The 19,719-nt window shown below is 34.0% G+C and overlaps 4 protein-coding genes across 4 annotated transcripts; 2 read left to right on the top strand and 2 right to left on the bottom strand.

Moving 5' to 3' along the window:
• The first annotated feature begins 349 nt into the window (after nucleotides 1–349).
• Nucleotides 350–1,511, top strand: LOC142542782 (homeobox-leucine zipper protein ATHB-7-like). The gene is made up of 2 exons (XM_075649608.1): nucleotides 350–744; nucleotides 893–1,511. The coding sequence occupies exons 1-2, from the start codon at nucleotides 451–453 to the stop codon at nucleotides 1,211–1,213; spliced, it is 615 nt and encodes a 204-aa protein (XP_075505723.1). The 5' UTR covers nucleotides 350–450; the 3' UTR covers nucleotides 1,214–1,511.
• An 80-nt stretch (nucleotides 1,512–1,591) lies between these two features.
• LOC142541761 (mediator of RNA polymerase II transcription subunit 10b-like) lies at nucleotides 1,592–6,576 on the bottom strand. Its single transcript, XM_075648227.1, has 5 exons — nucleotides 6,492–6,576; nucleotides 5,141–5,432; nucleotides 4,821–4,881; nucleotides 4,564–4,653; nucleotides 1,592–1,833 (listed from the first exon to the last, which is right to left on the bottom strand). The coding sequence occupies exons 1-5, from the start codon at nucleotides 6,574–6,576 to the stop codon at nucleotides 1,762–1,764; spliced, it is 600 nt and encodes a 199-aa protein (XP_075504342.1). The 3' UTR covers nucleotides 1,592–1,761.
• A 3,131-nt stretch (nucleotides 6,577–9,707) lies between these two features.
• Nucleotides 9,708–14,801, bottom strand: LOC142542781 (embryogenesis-associated protein EMB8). The gene is made up of 8 exons (XM_075649607.1): nucleotides 14,360–14,801; nucleotides 13,304–13,432; nucleotides 12,899–13,030; nucleotides 11,473–11,615; nucleotides 11,282–11,379; nucleotides 11,110–11,204; nucleotides 10,562–10,615; nucleotides 9,708–10,217 (listed from the first exon to the last, which is right to left on the bottom strand). The coding sequence occupies exons 1-8, from the start codon at nucleotides 14,768–14,770 to the stop codon at nucleotides 9,996–9,998; spliced, it is 1,284 nt and encodes a 427-aa protein (XP_075505722.1). The 5' UTR covers nucleotides 14,771–14,801; the 3' UTR covers nucleotides 9,708–9,995.
• Nucleotides 14,802–16,028: 1,227 nt separating this feature from the next.
• On the top strand, nucleotides 16,029–17,292 carry LOC142542780 (uncharacterized). Its single transcript, XM_075649606.1, has one exon. It carries the CDS (start codon nucleotides 16,099–16,101, stop codon nucleotides 17,155–17,157), a length of 1,059 nt encoding a protein of 352 aa, XP_075505721.1. The 5' UTR covers nucleotides 16,029–16,098; the 3' UTR covers nucleotides 17,158–17,292.
• The last annotated feature ends 2,427 nt before the right edge of the window (nucleotides 17,293–19,719 follow it).

Raw genomic sequence — 19,719 nt, 5'->3', positions numbered from 1 at the left:
TCATATTTATCTTATTTCTCGAATCGATACTTATCTTATTTCTACCTGCGACCAAACTGTCTTTTCACTCATTCCAGATTTTGAACTTGTGACTATATTTTCAAGAAATTGTTTCCCAGATACAAAAGTTATAAATTGGGTTTTTTTTATTTAAATTTATATACATAAATCCCACAGTGAATACTCGACAGATAAAATGTAACTTCTCTGTCACGAACCTAGTGACTAAATGTGAAGGCATACTAGTGTGAGGCAAAATGGACACTTGTTATCTCAGAAGGCACAAGTGCCAAGTTAAGGCCCACCAAAAATGAACTTTAAATACCATCGTCAAGATGCACGCACATACGCGTCATGTATCGGGCATCAAAGCTCCAATAGTCTGGCTCGCTCGCCAAATAAATTGAAATTTGGAGATAATAAGAGTAGAGTGGTGAGCAACTTGAATTCATGTCTACTATTAAGAGGAGCAGAAACAACAGGAGGCGATTTAGTGATGAACAGATCAAGTCTTTGGAGACCATGTTCGACACCGAATCTAGGCCAGAGCTACGCCTGAAAATGAACTTGGCTAACAAGCTTGGGCTGCAGCCAAGACAAGTTGCAATATGGTTTCAGAACAAAAGAGCTAGATCAAAGTCCAAGCATATCGAGAATGAATACACCATGCTTAAAACAAAGTACGATGAGCTGTCTTCCCAGTTTGATATTATGAGGAAAGAGAATCAAACCCTGCTCGTCCAGGTATAAAGATTCTCATAGTAAATATATACATGAATTTACTTACAGTCGATAGTTTTGCTAAGGCATTATTACAAGTAGTGCAAGTAGGTAGGAAGAATCTTTCAAAGTGTGTAGATATATCACAATTTTGTTTCTTTACAAATGCCAGCTGCAGAGACTTAAAAATATGGCTGGCCAAAAAGATGACGAGGTACAAGGCAATTACAAGGATCGCATCAAGACAGCAACTTCTGAAAACCCCGAAATTCTACGAGAAACTCGTAGCAGTGAGCTTTTCATGAGCTCGTGTAATGATGCAGGCAAAACGGTTGATTACATGGAGGAGAATGGTTTTCTAAATATGGCAAACGTCGCACAAGATTCGTTAACATCACCGGATAATGGATGCAGCTTTGACTCTTGTACATTTCTTGATGATCCTGGCTACAGCTCGCAGTGGTGGGACTTCAAATTTGGAACTCCAGCCTGAGGGTTTTGTGAGACAGCGGCACCGTTGTCCCGTGGTAAATGGTGGAGTATAGAGAACTCGGCGACATAAAGGGTTGTGCATATCCATTTATGTTCATTTTACCATATCCCGAACCCTACATATGCAGGGTACAGCGTCCCCAGTTATTGCAATACGATACAAGTATATAATCCAGGATGGGCAATGTATGTTACTGGTTTTCAGATTTTGTTTAGATCACAAGGGCCGCCACTTGAGTGGTCCAGAGAGTGATAAAATGTCATTAAATTCAATCAATGAGCGGGTGCTCATTCAACCATCATGTCTCTAAAGTCTCCGTCCAACGAGGAAAAATTGAGGGTAATCAACCAGGTAAAATATTTACGCAAAGGCAACACATCCAAGTAAACATATAACATAATAAAAGAACAACGAATTATTTAAATAGTGTTTCCAACTACCACATTCCAAAACTTTCTCATTGTAAACAGTCTACAGCACAATACTAGGAAGAACAAACCTCAAGCTTTTAACTTCACAGAAGTATCCAGCCCAAGACGCCACTATTCTCAAGTCTCTGCCTTTACTTTCACGTCTCCGTTAGGTAAACTTCTCAGTGCTTGCTCTAAACGTTCGGACTCCTGCATAGATCACCATTAGAGAAGAGAGTATAATAACAACACCAATGTAGGTTTCTTAGAAGACTTAAACATATCGTAAAGGAAAAGCAGAATGGAAGATGAAAGGGCATGGAAGTATCATTAGTGTAAACTTTCGAAATTGAATACATTAACCATTTTTTGGGTAAATTGAACGCTACCCCCCAAGGGGTAGCAGCCATCCTGGCCATTGATGCTCCTCAAGGACACTACCCTTAGAATAGAATCGAACTCTGCCACAAAGAGACGCGACAAATTGTTCATCAGCAAGTTAATCTTTTTTCTCTAGGAACTAATTAAGAACTGCATTTGTTCTACATTTCATCACTACCAAAATCCTAGAAACACAACAGCTTGCATTATGTCTTCCTTGTTTCCCTTTCACTTTCCCCACAATTTACAATTTAAAATTTATGACTCGCCAAGAAATTTCAAATATAAGCGTCACCGTAACGTCCTGGCTAAAAAAAATTATTCATCAACATCTCCTCATTGGCCTACAATCCCAAGAAACCAATGAATATCAAATTCATAAATTACTCTCGCAGGGTACTAGTGTAGGAGAAGAAGCCTGAAAAAGAAAAAGCAAAGAGAACATAATGATACGGATTGGGAAGACCCCAAAGAAGCTAAAGCAACAACGTATAAAAGAAGCTAAAGGTCACGCTTGAAGAAGGCTCGTGAGATAAGAAAACTAAGGCCCACCAAGGGAAAATATATATTAGATGAGTTGTTTCTTATGGCATTGAGGTTTTTTTTTGTCTATCCTGTGCTAGGGGTAAGGGGATATTCCTATTTGAAAGGTTTGAAGAGAGAGAGGACTGTTATGGACTTTTCATATTTCTAGACTTCTTATTAGTTGCTTCCAGAAATATTTAGATTTCATATTCCGTTCCTTGTGTTTTTTATTATTGCAACATTGAGTTTCTCATTTGTGTAGAATTAGAGAAGCTTGAATACATCCAGTAGAGGCAAAAACTCAAGAAGCTGGAAACAATGGACTTGCTCTTCAAACAGAAGTTTTTAGACGTGGAAGAGAAGCTTGAATACATCCAAATCCATGGAAAGAATAGGAGGTTTCAAGAGTCATGGTGAGTTATTGCTGTCCATCATGAGTTCTTTGGGAGCTGCCGGCGAGGAAAAGGAGTCGAAGCAAAATGAAGAGCCATAAACGGTAGCAAATGCAGAGAATGGAAATTTCAGGACAGAGCAGTTTTTAGAACCAAAATAAGCTTTGCGCTTAACTTGATGGTTCGGATCCCATTGGTGAATCTCTAAGGCCGAACAACATTTTGAGATCAATCACACAACTCTGAAACCCAGGTTGAGCTTCTTTATGTATGTATGGGCAGGTCGAATATTCACGGTCTAGAATGACTAAGAAAACGATCCCCGCTTTACCTTGGAAGAGGCTTGCAGAGGAGCAGATCCATAGATGCAATGGATGAAAGTGGCTACATGAACAACTTGCTTCTTATCAATTGACAGTAAGCAAATCCATCAAGCAATTTAGGTCCAGTTGGCTCAGGTAAACGATCTATCAGAAGAACAATACCAAGGATATTTTCTCAGTGTCCTGACGAATTATGTGAAGTGGCGGATAAGAACCTATGGTCCAACAATAGTGAAATGGGTCACCGAGTAGGCGGTAGACATCCAGGATGAGATTGCCAAAGAGAAGAGAAAGCACCAAGGAGGTAAAATTAAATAGGAGTGGGTTTTAACTGGGTTGACAGGGAAGGCAATACTAATGATTCTCAACCACGACCAGGATCGGATTTCTTTTAAGTGGGTCGATCCAGCAAGCCCCATAATCATTTAATGTTAATCAAAATTCCAAATGCAAATGGAACTTGAAGGAAAATCAATCGAGGGAAGAAATAAAACTTTTATCCATTCACGTAAATTTGGTAATACCAATGAGGATCATAGGCTGGCATGAGCGGTGGCCGGAGCCCCATAGCTGCTCAGTGAGATGGGAGCGCTTTGACACACAAGGAATTCCTACATTGTTTGGACAATGAACCATGTTTTCCATGCAGCCAACAATACAGTCAGTTCAATGCATAATGCCCATGTAAATCGTCCGGAGCATTTGCATAATCTAGTGAATGATTTGGCCGAAGATGAGAATGATTTTGATAGAGAACTCTTGTCCGTGGAAGAAACCATGCAGGAGACAGTGGCCGAAGAGTTGGGATCGTTAGACATTAGTGTGCTTGGGATTCCTTTATACGTGGTAGGAGGAATTTCACCACCTCCTACAATGAAGCTTCTAGGTACGAGGAATTTCACAACCTTGTATAACGAATCTGGTAGGTACGCTGGAATGATTGACAGTGGTGCTAGCTACAATTTTGTCACAAGTACCATGCAAGAAATTTGGATCTCCCAACTTCACATACACCTGACTTATTGGTGTAGCAGGGATATGGATATCAACTGCCAAAAGGTTGTGCAAGGGAGTAAATGTTGACTCTGTGAAGCAAAAATTAATATCTCAAGATGGAGTGGCATTAAATCCGGGAAAATATGAATACTAATACTACATATTCATGCAAATACATAATAGCAAGATGATTGACGGAAACCTGAAGTTTAAAGTAATGTTATTCAAACAAGAACCATAGTTGAGGAATAGACATATATGATTCAACAATTGTATCGCTAGCAGTGACTGAGAAAAGAGATTGAGAAGAATTCCAAACTCACAGATGCGGATGATGCGCGTATCTCCCTATATGTTTCCACTTCATCAGGAAATGCTTGGTCCAGTTCCTCAAGCAGATGCCTTCGCAAGGCCTTCATTAGATGACAAGGATAAAATTACACGATATTAAGTTGAAAAAGAAAAGTTTTTAGAACATCTAGACTTGCATAATGATAAACAGAAAATGATGTGTAGGTTACAAAATAAAATAAATTGGAAATCATATCAGTAATTCTAAAACTCTAAGACCCATGGGCACCTGAATGTTGCAGTTTTTGGCCAATCTCGTCATATTGTCCAGCTCCAACACCAAGTTACTCCTTGAACCCAACATAATAAAAGAACTTTCAGCAGCCAAACAGACTTAACGGTGACTTCAGATCCAAAAATGAGCGCTCTTATATCCATGAATTGATCTATTGTAGAAAAAATCGACAAATATCTTCTCCAAAAACGAATGTAAATACTATCGTATCAAATTATAAGCATCCAGTTTCACATACTGAATCATGTGAATGACTTCAAAATTGAATAAATGAATAAAACTTCAAAAGGACAAATTTTTATATGTAAAATTACATGCGTTGAAGGAGGGGAAGTTGGGAAGCGACATTAAAAGAAGAAACGGTTAGGTAGAGTTGATGTAGGATGCCTAGGGTTTTTTGGATTGAATTAATGACTTGAGTTAAATTTTGTTTAGGATCGTCCGTGGGGATTCCTGCGACGGCGACGGTGGTGGCAGAAGATCCCACCGGAGATGAATCGTTCGAAGGATGGATCATAGCTCCGTTGCCACCGCCGGAATAAGCCGCCGCTGATGCGGTGGTCTGGGAAGAGAGTCCATTTTTTCCCCTTGTATCATAAAAAGGTTCTATAACTCAATTTACATAAAGGTCACACTATTTAAGTGTAAATATACTATTATATTAAACTTTTAACATTAATTTTTTCTCAAAGTAAATTCTGAGTCGACTAAATTGGTTCACATATCAAGATTTGAGGAAAAAGAGGTAGATGACTCGTAAATTTTAATGAGAGAAGATATGTGTCGACCGAGAAAAAAGAGGAGAGAAAAATTAATTAAGTATAATCAAAAGTCAATTTTTTGTTTCTTAAAAAAAAAATCAGATTCTTTGTTTCTTAATTAGCCCGATTTTTTGATGGTTTTGTATATATATAATATATATATATATATATATATATATATAATATCAAAGAATTGAAAGCACGAAACTCGTTTAATCATTTTAAACTCTACCTAGAAAAGATTTAGGTGATAAAAAATGTGTAACATCATTGGTCGATCTTCTCACATGCAGTATAAAAATAAGAGTCGTCTTTTTATCTAGTGATAGAACATCCAAAACCATCACACCAACGAGGTCTTGATCTTCCACTTTGCGATTTATTGCTTAAGCCGCATGATAACCTCATATCGGAGATGGGTCCGGTCCACTCTCGATAGTCTGGATTTGGGCCCGGTAATCAGAAAGTCCCAAAATGTCATCTTCATGACAGAGCCCGTCATGATGTCACCTCATTCATACGAAGCTGGTGGGGGTGGGAGGTCATCTAGGCCGACCTCCCAAAGTCTCGTAATCTCGTCAATCAGAAAGAGGTGGTCAACCTCCCCTGCCGACCTTCCATCATGACCCGAGCCGACCTCCCCAGCCTATGTTATCGTGTCGATTGGGAATGTTTCGGCCGAGCTCCCACAGTATCCAGATTGTAGACGGGCTCCCGTCTAGGAGAGCTTCCACTCAAATATTAACGGGTAGCCCACAGAAATAAAACAGAAAAAGGTCAAGTCCACGAAATTTTAATATAATATCGTCCAAGATTTTGAGAATATAGACCTACCAAATCAAGACTTTATTCTTCTCCTGTAAATACCAGGTTTCATTCATTTTTTATGCATTCATATATTCACCCACTCTTACGTTCTCGTTTGTGCTTCTAGATTTCGTAAGTCCGATCCGAATCCCCAAGTGAAGATCTGACCTTCCAGCTACCATCTCGGATTTCAGCAACATCACCGCCTGAAGAGAATTCGAATAAATATAAATGTTGTTAAAACCCCGGCGAAGACAGAAATCTATAACAATATGAATAATAACTAACTTTGTTCCTTTCACTGAACTAAGATAACGAATAACACAAGCTTTTACGCCCAAAAACCAATGTTGATAATCTCGCACTATTATTCTAATATTAAAATAATTTCAAACCTCATCATGTACTTGAATGGTTATACTTTCCGGATATTTATATTTTACAACGAAAATTTCAATTATAATATGAAGATGCACATGAGAAATCTTGAATTAGATATATATTTATAAATATTAGATATATTTGATTCACAATATTCAAATATAATTTTTAAATTTAAGAGAAAAAACATTAATTATAGATATTCATGTAATAAATAAACAAATATAAATTTATTGGTATCATATATTTAATAATATAAGAACATATTGTTGGATAATTATAAGTTTTGGTCATGTGCTATAAACATATAAATACTTAATTCAACAAACAAGTAAAATCAACAAAAGTATATCAGAAGACCCTTTGCTCTTATTTAGAAGACATCTTCCAGCTTATATGAGTGAGCTCAACTTAAGGAAGTCTTTATTGATAATAGATTTAATGTCATATGATCTTACTGAATCTTATTGTCGGTTGAACTCTGAATATTTATTTATTTGGCTAGACCAAAATAATCAGCAAATCCCATCATTTAGATCATGTTATGAGCATAAAGACAATTTGTTATGATCGTTTCATATTTTCAAATCACTGTCTTGGACATTAATTGTCGCGTTCTATATCATGTAAAAATATTTTTTTTTGAAAAAAACGACACCGATTACTATTTCTGTTATGGAATCAATATGATCAACTTGTAGTTGTTCAAATTTGAACATTGCATTTGCTCTATAAAAAGGTCATTTCAAAACTCAGACTCCACATATATTTCATTTATCTATGATTTATAAAGCAAATTAAAATATTCATCAAGCGCATACACAAAGTTATTTGTATCATTTAAAGTGAGAATTTGTTCTGATAGAAAGAGTCTTTCCATGCAGATTTCTATAAATTTTTTAGTACACTCAGAAATTCGAGATTTGATTGCTAACAACAATTGAGATCCCCAAAGTCTAAGAGAATAAAATTTGTGAAATGTTTATTTATTATTTTATTCACATTCACCGATTCTAACATATATTAAATAAATAAACAAATATAAATTTATTAAATAACATGTATTTAATAGCATATTGGGGCATATATTAAATGTTTAATTAATAATAAATAAGCAAATATAAATAGTTCGAACCCCAAAACAGTAAATAGCCTAACATTAATTAGTAATTCAAGGGGACACACCAATTAAATATTATATTTAACTCAGGTTTTTAATTAATACAAAAATAAATATAAATATTAAATTAATGAATAAACAAACATAAATAGTTCAAACCCATAAACCTAGATACCCTAATATTAATTAGCAATTTAAAGGGACAAACGCTAATTGGATATTAAATCACTAAATAAAAATGTAAATAGCATGCATTTAATAGCATATTGACATATTAAAAATTTAATAAATATAATGTATTTAATAGCTTATAGGGGCATATATTAAATATTGAATTAATAAATAAACAAATATAAATAGTCCAAACCCAAAAATCGTAAATAGCCTGATTATTTGGTAATTAAGGAGACGAACACTAATTAGATATTAACTCAAGTTTTTAATTAATAAATAACCAAATAGATAAATATAAATATTAAATTAAAGCTAAAAAATATTAATTTGATTTTAAATGGATATTGGTAATTAAACTAAATTATATTAAATATTATATTAATAAAATAAACAAATATAAATAGTGCAAACACAAAAACTGTAAATAACCTAATATTAAGGGTATCTCCAACCTCAACTATTTTGATGCTTGGGTTTCCTCGAACAGAGATGCGCTATTTTGCAAAATAACGCAGCACCATTTCCCTCTGCGTTTTCTTTTTTTTTTTTCTTTTTTTTTTCAATAATAAATATTTATATTAAAAATTATAAATATTATTTATATAATAATATGATATTATTATATAAATTTAATAATTAGATATATTTAAAAAATAATAATGATATTATTTTTTTTGAGTAAGATTTGAAGTAGATCGGTTGGAGATAAATATTGTATTTGATGTAAAAACTGCATTATTTTAAAATAGAGTTGCTTTAAAATAGTAGTAGGTCTCTTGTGAGACGGTCTCACGAATCTTTATCTGTGAGACGGGTCAACCCTACCGATCACAATAAAAAATAATACTCTTAGCATAAAAAATAATATTTTTTATTGGATGACCCAAATAAAAAATATGTCTCACAAAATATGACTTATTTGTAGCAACCAAATAGTTAGCTTGTCGGAATTAAAGTAAATAAGAATGCAATTTTCTTTGGTTGGTGACCTAAGATCTAATTGTAGAAAGAAGCAAAAGTTGCGGATAACTCTTTTTTTTACCTAGATTTCCCATTACTAATTTTGGGTCGATGATGACCTAATTAGTAATTTAAGGGAACAAACACTAATTATATATTAAATTAATACATAAAAAATATAATTTTATTAAATAACATGCATTTAATAGCATATAGGAGCATACAAGCACTTTCACAATTGTAAATTTTATTAGATTTTAATTTTTATTTATTTTGCTTCAAATTCTGATGGTATTATTTTATTAGAAAAATAATTGATTTATTTATAACACGTAACTTCTATTAACTCGCGAAGGAATAATTGTGGTTGTATTTGAATTAATGAAATTGTACATAAAAATTTCAATTTTATAATAACAAATTCGTTTGTGTAAAATTCATTTGACAATGAAATTTATATCTCAACCAAATTGTTTTAATCATTGTAATTGATTTCGAATTCATATAGACTACGTTGGATGAGATGAATTGATTTGAAATGATTTGATTTGATGATATATTTATAGGATGAATTTAAACTGAATTTGGATGAATTTCAATCCATAATAATCACTGTTGCAATTTGCATCTACATTCTTATAGTCATTTCAAATATATAATTCGGATAATCCACCAAATTCAAATTCTTTCTTCCAAACTAAACCTAACTAAATTCCCCACAAATTTCTACGCTCACTCGATTACCTTCAAGGTAAAAATGCAAATTGCCCACAACTAAATTTGTATGGAAAGGAATCTATTTGCCACATAATTAGGCAAAACGTAAAAGTATAATTAAATTTTACAATTTTTGACATACACAATTAGCACCAATGTGAGACGTGTAAAAACCACAAGATGTGGAAAATGAATACAAAGGCTTATTGTATGAATTGCTTCTAGTGTATCACTGCCAGATCCACCTATCTATACCACAACGTGGTGAAGATCATGAGTGTTACAAATACTCTTCGAATCCTGCAACTTTGTGGAAGGTGCTGTGGTTGAAGATCTAGATTGCTCCAAGTATTCCAAGAAATCCATTACCACGGGATCAGTCCACGGAGCCCCAAATGGAGCTTCACAACCCGCAACCCAACCCAAATGCCCACCTTTGGGTGTAACTATCAACATGCAGTTGGGGTTTTTCTGATGTTGCAAAAGGTGTAAAAGAGTTAATTCACACAAACCATGTACCAAGAAAAAAGGACAACAATTTGACATTATAAATTGATGTAATTCAAAATCGATGTAATTCAAAAAGTACCAAGATGTTGGCACATGGTATTTTGCACGCTGTCTTGTACAGCAACTTTCTCAATGAAAATATGTATTTTAGTCCTTTGGGTCCTTCAAGTACTAAAATATACTGATAATAATGAAATACTTTTTTCTTACTATCTTCAGTTCAAATGAGGCAAGAGGCGGCATAAAGTGGACGAGGTGATGAATAAATACTATAAATGCAACAGACTAAAAAGAGCCTCGTAAACCTTGATGTCTTCACGAGGAATTCCACGAGATGGTGCGATTGGATCATTCTCAGCCTGAAATTTAGCAAGAAAAGCGTTGTGCAACAAAGAGGCGCCAAGGCAAAGGAAGGATAAACATCGAAGAATAAACAAAATCCTGAATTGAGGTATTGATATAGACAAGCATTTTGATGACAAATACTTGGAAAGTCAGAATCAAGTGCATTCAACATAAACATATTAGAGTTTTCATGAAGCTTTCTCTTCTCGAAAGAGTAAGTTTTTTATCCACTTCTTTCACGGTAATGTTAAACCCGCCATGAATACCTTACACATGTTTTTTATGCGTGTTTATTTTCCAAACACCTTTTTTGTGCCTCCATAACTGTTGGAAATACTTTATCGTATGTTTATATGCAAATTCCAAGATTTTTCAAGAATCATTTGTAGGATAAAATGTTACCGCATTGGAAATTACAAGTTTTTTTAACTTCCATAAAAATCATATTTCGTTTTAGAGAGTTGAAAAATATGTATTCAGCAGTCTCATGAACCTCAAAATATCTTGCCTGGATGCAGAGAAGAGGAATTGAAACATTCCTTATGGAATCTGAGCTGCTCGACTTTGAGTAGTAGTCATCCACCGATTCAAACCCAAATGAAACTGAAAGAGTGATAAATGGGGCAGTTGGTGCAAGGTTTCACACATTTATAGATGTATACTGTATAGAATATGCAAACCTCTTGTAAGTCCCTCATCAAATTCTCTCACAGATTTGGCATTAGCAGCCAATGGGATATTAAAGTCACCTCTCATATCCTCAAACAGAAGAGCGTGTCTGCAGCCAAAAGTCGTTTGTTATATATAACGTACAATCACCATAATATATCTGAAATAATAGTAGATAAATCAAATTATTTTCAAAGGTTACCTCTTAAATATTTTGCACAATGAGTTTGCTAAAGCTTTGTCATAAACAATGTTAAAGCCCTTACGAAAGTCTTCATCAGCAACTACCAAATTGAAAGGGTTGCATAACGATATGGCACCAGAAAGAGGGCAAGTATGAAACTCCTGTAACAAAAGAAGTTCGAATAAGACAAACTGAGAATTTTATAAAGCAAAAATATGGAAGATCGTACATGTACACAAACTGAACAGACAGTTACAAGTAGTCCAATAGTTTTTCCACGATTCAACTGCATATCTTGATTTAGGGAAGCATCTCGATATAACAATTTCAGAACACTAGCATGTATTTTGCTTCAGTTTCAAGATAAAATAACCCAAGTATGCATCGCATGCAAGGGAAAGACAGAATTGAAGGTACAAAGATGCAAAATGTATAATTTATTTAGGAGTGGACATTTCAGATTTCGTGTTTGTGGGGTTCAAATTGACTGCACACTTTGAACCGTAGCCAAGTCAATTATATGATCAATCAGTTAGCAGGTGACACTTCGAAAAGTTAGCTGATTGAAACACAAGCAAATATAATGAACCAGGACTGAAGGCTAGTCAGCTGAAATTGAACTAAAACCCCTTAATGATTAATCTACCTCGACTTTCAAAAACTGCAGAGCCGTTAGTGGAGTGAAGCATTCAGAATACAAGATATCTTCTCTTCATAATTGTTTCATAGTCCTACAACAGTAATTAAACCTTTTAATTATTATGCGATAGAACTAATTCGTAACTTGATTTACAGGTATTTATGATCCAAATCTCCAATATACACCTAGTCTGGTCCAGCTATCCTAATTGTCAAAAAAACAACAGGCTGTCCAGGTAAATGCACTGTCTGGTTCATTGTTTGCTGATGAAGTTCAAGAATTATCATAATCATGTTAAATCTTTTGTTGGAGGGGGTGGGTGATAAAGGAACTGACTTAGCTAAGCACTTGAGCCAACTGACTTTCCAAGACCAATAGTGGAAATAGATAACTAATTAAACTCGTGGAACCAGATAACTAAATAAACTTTCAAATAAAAAGGTCAAAAGCTGGAACTGTTTTGTTGTCAAGGACTCAAGAATAAGGAAAGGTTTTGTCTCCGTCTAAGTAAACCCTTAACAGGATAAAGCATAAGAGAATGTTTGGAAACTGCTGGGAAACAAATTATCTTCTTGTGAATCTCAATCTACTACTTCCAAGCAGGACCACATTAATGTAAAAATTTGGAAGAGTTTCAAGAAAACATTACCCATCAGTTAGAATTAGGTAGGATATCAACAGACATACAGCTCAGTAAATGTGCTTTGACAAAAAATTACACAGTTTTCAAAACTTTAAATAAAACAAGGATAAAAAAATGAAAAGATCACATGATAGGAACATGTAGATCTGAAGTCCTATTACCTGACCAACATATCTAACAAGAATATTTGCTCCGAGGGACCAGCCAGCAGCATATAAATTAGCTTTGGGATACCGATTGCCAACATATTCCACAACCTCGGTGATATCTCCCAGAAAGGAAGCTGAATAGAACTGCAGAAATTAGCTAGTCATGAAATAAATACCAGACAATGAAGATAAAAGTTTCTCCAGCATACGTTGACTGTCATAATCAGATAAGTACTGATGCATGATAGCAACCACTGCAGTGTCAACTGTGTCCCCAGCATTTTAACAAAGTTTGAACTAAGGATCACATGCAGCTTGAATAACCATTGGAGTGAAAACAGAAACTTCACAAAGTATTTAAAAATTGAAAAAAAAATAATTCAAAGGAAAAGAATTGAAAACCACAAAGACAAGTACCTGAGCTGTGGTCACAGGGCTTTCTCCACAACCTCTGCTATTAAACACCACCCCACGCCATCCTTTACTCCTAGCACGCAATAACATATGCCTCACATATGAGTCCTCACTACCGCCAGTCAGACCTGGCTGCAAACACCCATTGTCAAACACCAGTTTACCTCATTCCACTTAGCACAATATTGCTTGCCAAGAAATAACAAACATTGTAAATCATTCCTTGCAATCCACAACTGATTATTCTCTTCAACTTTATTATACTGATTGAGCTTCAAAATTTAAAATTTGGTTATTTCCCTATTACTTGCAATACAAGACATTTTTCCTGGGGCACAATTCACCAAGACAAGCTGTGACACTTCCCACATATAAAATGTGAAATGAAAGTTTAAGAAAAGTCTTTGCTAGATAATCTGTTGTACAATTGAATCTTTAGTTTGAGAAAAGTCTTCACTATAGATGTGGAATAACACTAAATGTGTGATGTGAACTCCCCAACGGCATTCATTCTTAAAATAAGGCAATTATACTATCCTGTTACACATCAAATGTGAAAAGGGAGATTTTATCAGACCTCTGGCTATGAAACCAATTTACATAATTATACTTCTGCTCGAGTTTTGAGTTAACCCTCAATTCCCAAGGTCTTATGGATCTCATAGGATTGAACGATAGACGTATATAACTTTGGTCAATTATTTTCACAAAACAAATATAAATTATTTTCCAGTAAAATTTATTTACTCCCAAATCTCTTTTCCAAAATCCCACACATAGTTACTAGAGAAGCGAGTACAAGACGTAGAATCTTCTTTGCAAGAGAGCATGCAGATTTTAACTTAAAAAAAGAGAAGTTTTTTCATTTTGGCATGGTAATCAGTTCTTGAAATATTTTTATTGTTAGCTAGTGTTTGCTTCTTATTTTGAGTCTTTTTGGATGTGTGATATGGTTCTGGATAGATGCTGTATCATTGAATTTTGTCATTCAGTATACCCTATGCTTTTAGCCACGAGGCACGTTAGTAAGAAATCGTCTTGATCAGAGCAGATACTCACCAGCAAAATGAGTACAGGAGAATCAGATGGCAAGCTTTTATCATCACCGGAGATCCAATCTAGGGAGACAGTGCCGTCGTCTCTAGTGCGGAAACACTGGCGCCGGAATCTGACATCAGGGAGTGACCTGTAAAATGCAGAGAAAATAGTCTCCAGATGTTTATTCCAACCAACGACGGGGTAAGGAGCGTATGGGAGATTAAGCGTATTGAACGCAGGAAGGAATGAGTCCACAGCTCCGCCGATCACTTCCAGAGACAGTTGCTGGTTTGTGGAGGAGCCTGGGATAGATACGGCTCGGATATTACGGAGATTGGCAGTTTTGGAAAAAGTGAGAGTGACGGGAAACTGCGATAGGCGGCGGAGCGAGGAGTTCAGCAGGGCGGAGAAGCCGTAGGAGGCTCTCGCCATTGGTGGGTAAGAGGGAGAAAACGAGTGGTTAGTTAAGCGTTGGGTAATAATAAATTGCGTTTTTATATCAAAATATATATTAAAAAAATTAAAATTGTGATAAATCTCTAAATTACCATTTTTGGATTATTCAAATCATTATATTTATTTGTTTAAAAAATAAATATATAATATCAATTTATTACATACTACGTAACAAATAAATCAATTATATTATTTAACAATTAACAAACTAAAAATAATATTATTTGATAGTACGAATAACAATAAATATTGTAAAATAAATCAATAAACTTATTATTAGAAATATTAATAAATTTGACAATAATGTAAAAAACTAAATAAGGTTGAGTACTACTGATTTTATTAAATCGAACTATCAAACCGATTTCATTCTAATAGTTAATTTTGATATTTTTTTGAGGCAAAAACTTGTGTGAGACGGTCTCACGAGTCGTATTTTGTGATACGTATATTTTATTTGGGTCATCCATGAAAAAATATTATTTTTTATTGCGAATATCGGTAGGATTGACCCGTCTCATATATAAAAATTCGTGAAACCGTCTCACAAGAGACCGATTGTTTTTTTTATCAATATTATATATAAAAATCTAGATATTTAGTGATCTCACTTTACGAAATCAATTAGTTTTCACGAAGATACTTTATCCATTTAGATGAGTAATATAGTCACGTTTTCATATATATTTTTTTATAACTACATTATCTAATTCATTTTAAAAATTCACATATTATTTCTATAAATTATATATTTAATATAATTTTATTAATGTTATCTAAATAATAATTTAATATTATAACATAATTTTATGAATTTCATCTATTATATCTATTTGGTTTCTGTAATTTTATGAAGAAATCGATCAAACCAAATAAATTGATTAGCTCAATACAGTTCTATTTTTATGAAATTCATTTTTATATTAGATTTTGAAAATAAACTTCTAATTTTATTTTTTTCTGACAATTCAGTTAATAATTGAAATAATCGATTTTAATTTGATTTGATGACAAATTTGTTTGGTTCATATGTTATTTATTTGTTATTATTATTATTATTATTATTTGTTCTTATTTAAAGAATAGATCTTTTGTGAGATAATTTTACGAATTTTTATCTGTCAGATGATCAATCATATCGATATTCACATTAAAAAATAATATTTTTAGCATAAGTAATATTTTTTCATGATCCAAATAAAAAATCATTAATCCTGCACAAATTTTAGATTCACACACTCCAACTGGCAAGACTCGCAGCTCGTGGGGTGATATTATCCACAAAGAACTCACTTTTACTAACAATGGCGTTCTTATCGTCTCCGCTCCGCACATCTCTTTCTTCTTCTTCGCTCTCAACTCTCAGAAATTCTCCCCCACTCGCAAATCCAAAAACCAGTTCCTCAACATTTCAACACCTTACATTTCCATCATCAAAATCCTTAATTCAGAATTTCAAACCCTTCAAATTCGCCGCCGCTCCCTCTACCATAGCCGTCGAAACGGACTCTTCGACGGATTCCCTCAAAGCCCGCCTCAAGAAAGGAGAAACCCTTTATGGCATCTTCCTCCTCGCATTTTCGCCCACCCTTGCCGAGATCGCCGGCTTGGCTGGCTACGACTTCGCCGTGGTGGACATGGAGCACGGTCATGGAGGAATCTCTGATGCACTTCTTTGCCTCCACGCCCTCGCCGCCACCAACACCGCAGCCGTCCTCCGCCTTCCAGAGTCCTCGGCCGTCTTGGCCAAAAGAGCCCTTGACCTCGGTCCTCAAGGGATCATGTTCCCCATGATTGACAGTGCCAAGTCAGCCCGCAAAGCTGTCTCGTACTGTCTATTTCCTCCTAAAGGCGTCCGCGGGTCTGCCCACCCGATTGTTCGGGCCTCGGGCTACGGCATTAACGAAGGGTATCTAAACAAGTACGAAAAGGAGTTGCTGATAATGTGCCAGGTGGAATGCGAAGATGGCGTGAAGAAAATCGATGAAATCGCGGCAGTGGACGGCGTTGATTGCATACAGATGGGGCCGCTGGACTTGAGCGCAAGCATGGGGTATCTATGGGACCCAGGGCACAAGAAGGTGAAGGAAGCACTGCGGGGAGCAGAGAAGGCGGTGCTTAAGTCAGGTGAAGCATATTTATCTGGTTTCGTGATGCCGCATGACGGGGCGGAGGAGTTGCAGCGGAGAGGGTATCACATGGTGGCTGGGGCGGCGGATGTTGCATTGTTTAGAAGTGCAGCGGTGGAGGACGTGAAGAAATTCAAGAAAGCTGCTAAACGAAAGCACGATGAGGAAAATGAGGAGAAGGAGAAGGAGAAGGAGAAAGCGAAGAAGGAAGATGAGAAATACTGGAGTGAATGAGTTTCCTTCTTGGTATCGATTTTTCCTTATATATCAGATGGTTTTAATTCCTCTATGGAAATAGGAAATGGTGACTTTTATGTATCTTTTAAAGCAAGTCGAGTTCAATCTATCGCAGTTGATTCGTTGTTCCAATTTTTTCTACATATATATGCAAACATGAATCCCCGTAGTATCCAACATATTTGGATCAACGATGGATTTGTGACTATGGTACTATCTTACCGTATAGTCTCGTTTACCAGTTGACTGCATATTGGTCATAATTCAAGGGAACAGAATGAAGCTAATCGAGGATTTTACAGTCAGTTGCTCAAAAAAAATAAAAAATAGAATGTAAACAGAAATTATGAACATGGAAGTTCCCCAGAAGCTATCGATGCGCTGTATGGAAATGGTCGAGACAGGCTGCCAATTTTAATACCAACACAAATGGTATCCAGCTATTACCGTCAAACCTTTTTCAAGGGATCTCTCCGTACCATGTGGCATGGTTACAGTTATAAGGTTCGGTTAGGTCGTTCTAAAAAATGGTAGGTGATAAAGCGGATAGTCACGAAGAGCATCTTCAATGTTGCACCAAAATAATAACATCGTTTTGGCTCCAATGGGGCTGCGCTGTTTTGGTGCAGGGAAGACCCCTTGCGTCAAATTTGGCGCAGGATCTTTTTTTTAAAATTTTTAATATATATTTATTACAAATATTTGTATTAAAAATTATAAATATTATAAAATAATAGTATAATATTTATTTTATTATTTTAATAATTAGATATTTAATAATAAAAATTTTAAAAAAATAATGGTTGATTTTTAAAATATTTATTTATTTATGTTAATTATTAATATTTAAAAAGTAATTTGATTTAATGATTTTTAATTAATATAATTTAATACAAATACAAAAAATTAATATAACAATACAATTCATGACTAAATTGAAAAAGATAATTGAAATACAATTGCAACTTGAAACACATAATTAAATACAAATGTAAATACAAAGATAATAATCGAAAGAAAAATACATTTAAAAGATAAACAAACTAAAAAATATTATTATTTAAATTTATTAATAATAAAACATTAGTCATAATTTAAATATATTAAATAAAATATAATAATTAATATTTGTAAAGTAAATAGAATATTTCGAGAATATTCTTTTTAGTGTAAGATTTGAAGTAAATAGGTTGAAGATGGATGTTATATTTGGTGCAGAAATCGCAGTATTTTAGTATAAAATTTGCATCAAAATAGATTTCGTGGTTGGAGATGGCCTAAACGTCTAGGTGTTTAGACGGCCGTTTAGACGGTTTTTTTTTATATTTAAATATTTAATTTTTTTTGTTAATCTCTTTATTCCTCCAATAATTACTCTATATCGTATTCAAACTCAAAATCAATGATATATTATATCTCTTTATATGATACAAATTGATTGAAAAATATGTCAAACAATATTTTTATTTTTTTAAAAAATTATATATATTAAATTAGGCGAACACTTTGGTGGTTTTTAAAAATCGAAACGGCGACCAACCGTGCAACGACCAAGTGTCGGCTAGACGTCCTCGACGGTACTTTTTAGACTACTGCTAATATTTGGCTAAAAAAGAAATTTCATGATTTTTTTAGAGCAATTTAAAAAAAAATTATGTTAAGATGAAGCAAGTTAAAAAAAAAAAAAAATCGAAAAGAAGCTAAACATGTACCATAAGCCACAATTTTCTTGGCTTTTCAACCTTTAAATTTGTTTTTAATATAAAATAGCTCAATCAAACACTAAATTTTCTGCAAGAGCGCTTTCTTTTTGAACTTATTTTCTTAACAAAATGCTTTTGACCTAAAACATGTTCAATGCAAATGCACTCTGGGTGATGGAATAAGATATTTAAAAAGCTATAATCTTCTTCACTCTTTACTACATATAAACAAAGAAAAATAAAATAGAGGAGATCGATGGGGTCAATAAAAAATATACGATCCATTTAAAATTTAATTAAATAAAAGAGATTTTGATTTTTTGAAATCGAGAAAAAGGAGTTGAATGTGTTAGTTAGATAAGATCATTAATTAGCTTGTTAAAAATATGAAGAGTGGGTCACTCTTTTACTTCTAATTTTTTTAATAGATTTTTTAAAAAAAATAAAAAAAATGGAAGAGTGGGTCGAGAAGAGCACGACCCACTCTTCTACTTCTATTTAAAAAAAAAAAAAACTTCTAATTTTTTTTTAAATAATTTTTTTTAAATAAAAAAAATGAAGAGTGCTCGACCCACTCTTCTAAATTTTTTTTTATTTTTTTATGTTTTTTAAATAAATAATAATAAAAAGAGTGGGTCGAGTGATAATATTAGAGGTTTGGTTTAGGGTTTTGTTTAGGGTTTAGGGTTTGGGTCGAGTGGGTAGAAATTTTTGATATTTTTGAGTTTTGATCATTTTATAATATATAATTCACTTTATATATGATTAGAATGTAAATATATATAAAAAATTTATTTGTGTAAACATTAGTTATATGTTATAATTTAAGTATGTTAGTTAAAAAATTCATAACAAG

Source organism: Primulina tabacum, chromosome 4 (genome assembly GCF_025594145.1).
Source record: "Primulina tabacum isolate GXHZ01 chromosome 4, ASM2559414v2, whole genome shotgun sequence".
In the NCBI taxonomy this organism is placed as follows: domain Eukaryota; kingdom Viridiplantae; phylum Streptophyta; class Magnoliopsida; order Lamiales; family Gesneriaceae; genus Primulina; species Primulina tabacum.
The sequence above is the reverse complement of the archived record's forward strand: the minus strand, read 5'-3'. Positions and strand labels throughout refer to the sequence as shown.

Bases quoted from the DNA above. Each gene is read 5' to 3' on its own strand.
- LOC142542782 (XM_075649608.1), top strand. From the start codon at position 451: ATGTCTACTATTAAGAGGAGCAGAAACAACAGGAGGCGATTTAGTGAT. The intron at 745-892 runs GTATAAAGATTC...TACAAATGCCAG, and splicing joins ATCAAACCCTGCTCGTCCAG to CTGCAGAGACTTAAAAATAT.
- LOC142541761 (XM_075648227.1), bottom strand. From the start codon at position 6,576: ATGGTAGCTGGAAGGTCAGATCTTCACTTGGGGATTCGGATCGGACTT. The intron at 4,882-5,140 runs GTAATTTTACAT...GTTGGGTTCAAG, and splicing joins CTTCCCCTCCTTCAACGCAT to GAGTAACTTGGTGTTGGAGC. The intron at 1,834-4,563 runs GTGAGTTTGGAA...TGATCTATGCAG, and splicing joins TACGCGCATCATCCGCATCT to GAGTCCGAACGTTTAGAGCA.
- LOC142542781 (XM_075649607.1), bottom strand. From the start codon at position 14,770: ATGGCGAGAGCCTCCTACGGCTTCTCCGCCCTGCTGAACTCCTCGCTC. The intron at 11,380-11,472 runs GTAACCTTTGAA...TTTTGGCTGCAG, and splicing joins TTGTGCAAAATATTTAAGAG to ACACGCTCTTCTGTTTGAGG. The intron at 10,616-11,109 runs GCAAGATATTTT...GCTAAATTTCAG, and splicing joins TTCCTCTTCTCTGCATCCAG to GCTGAGAATGATCCAATCGC.
- LOC142542780 (XM_075649606.1), top strand. From the start codon at position 16,099: ATGGCGTTCTTATCGTCTCCGCTCCGCACATCTCTTTCTTCTTCTTCG.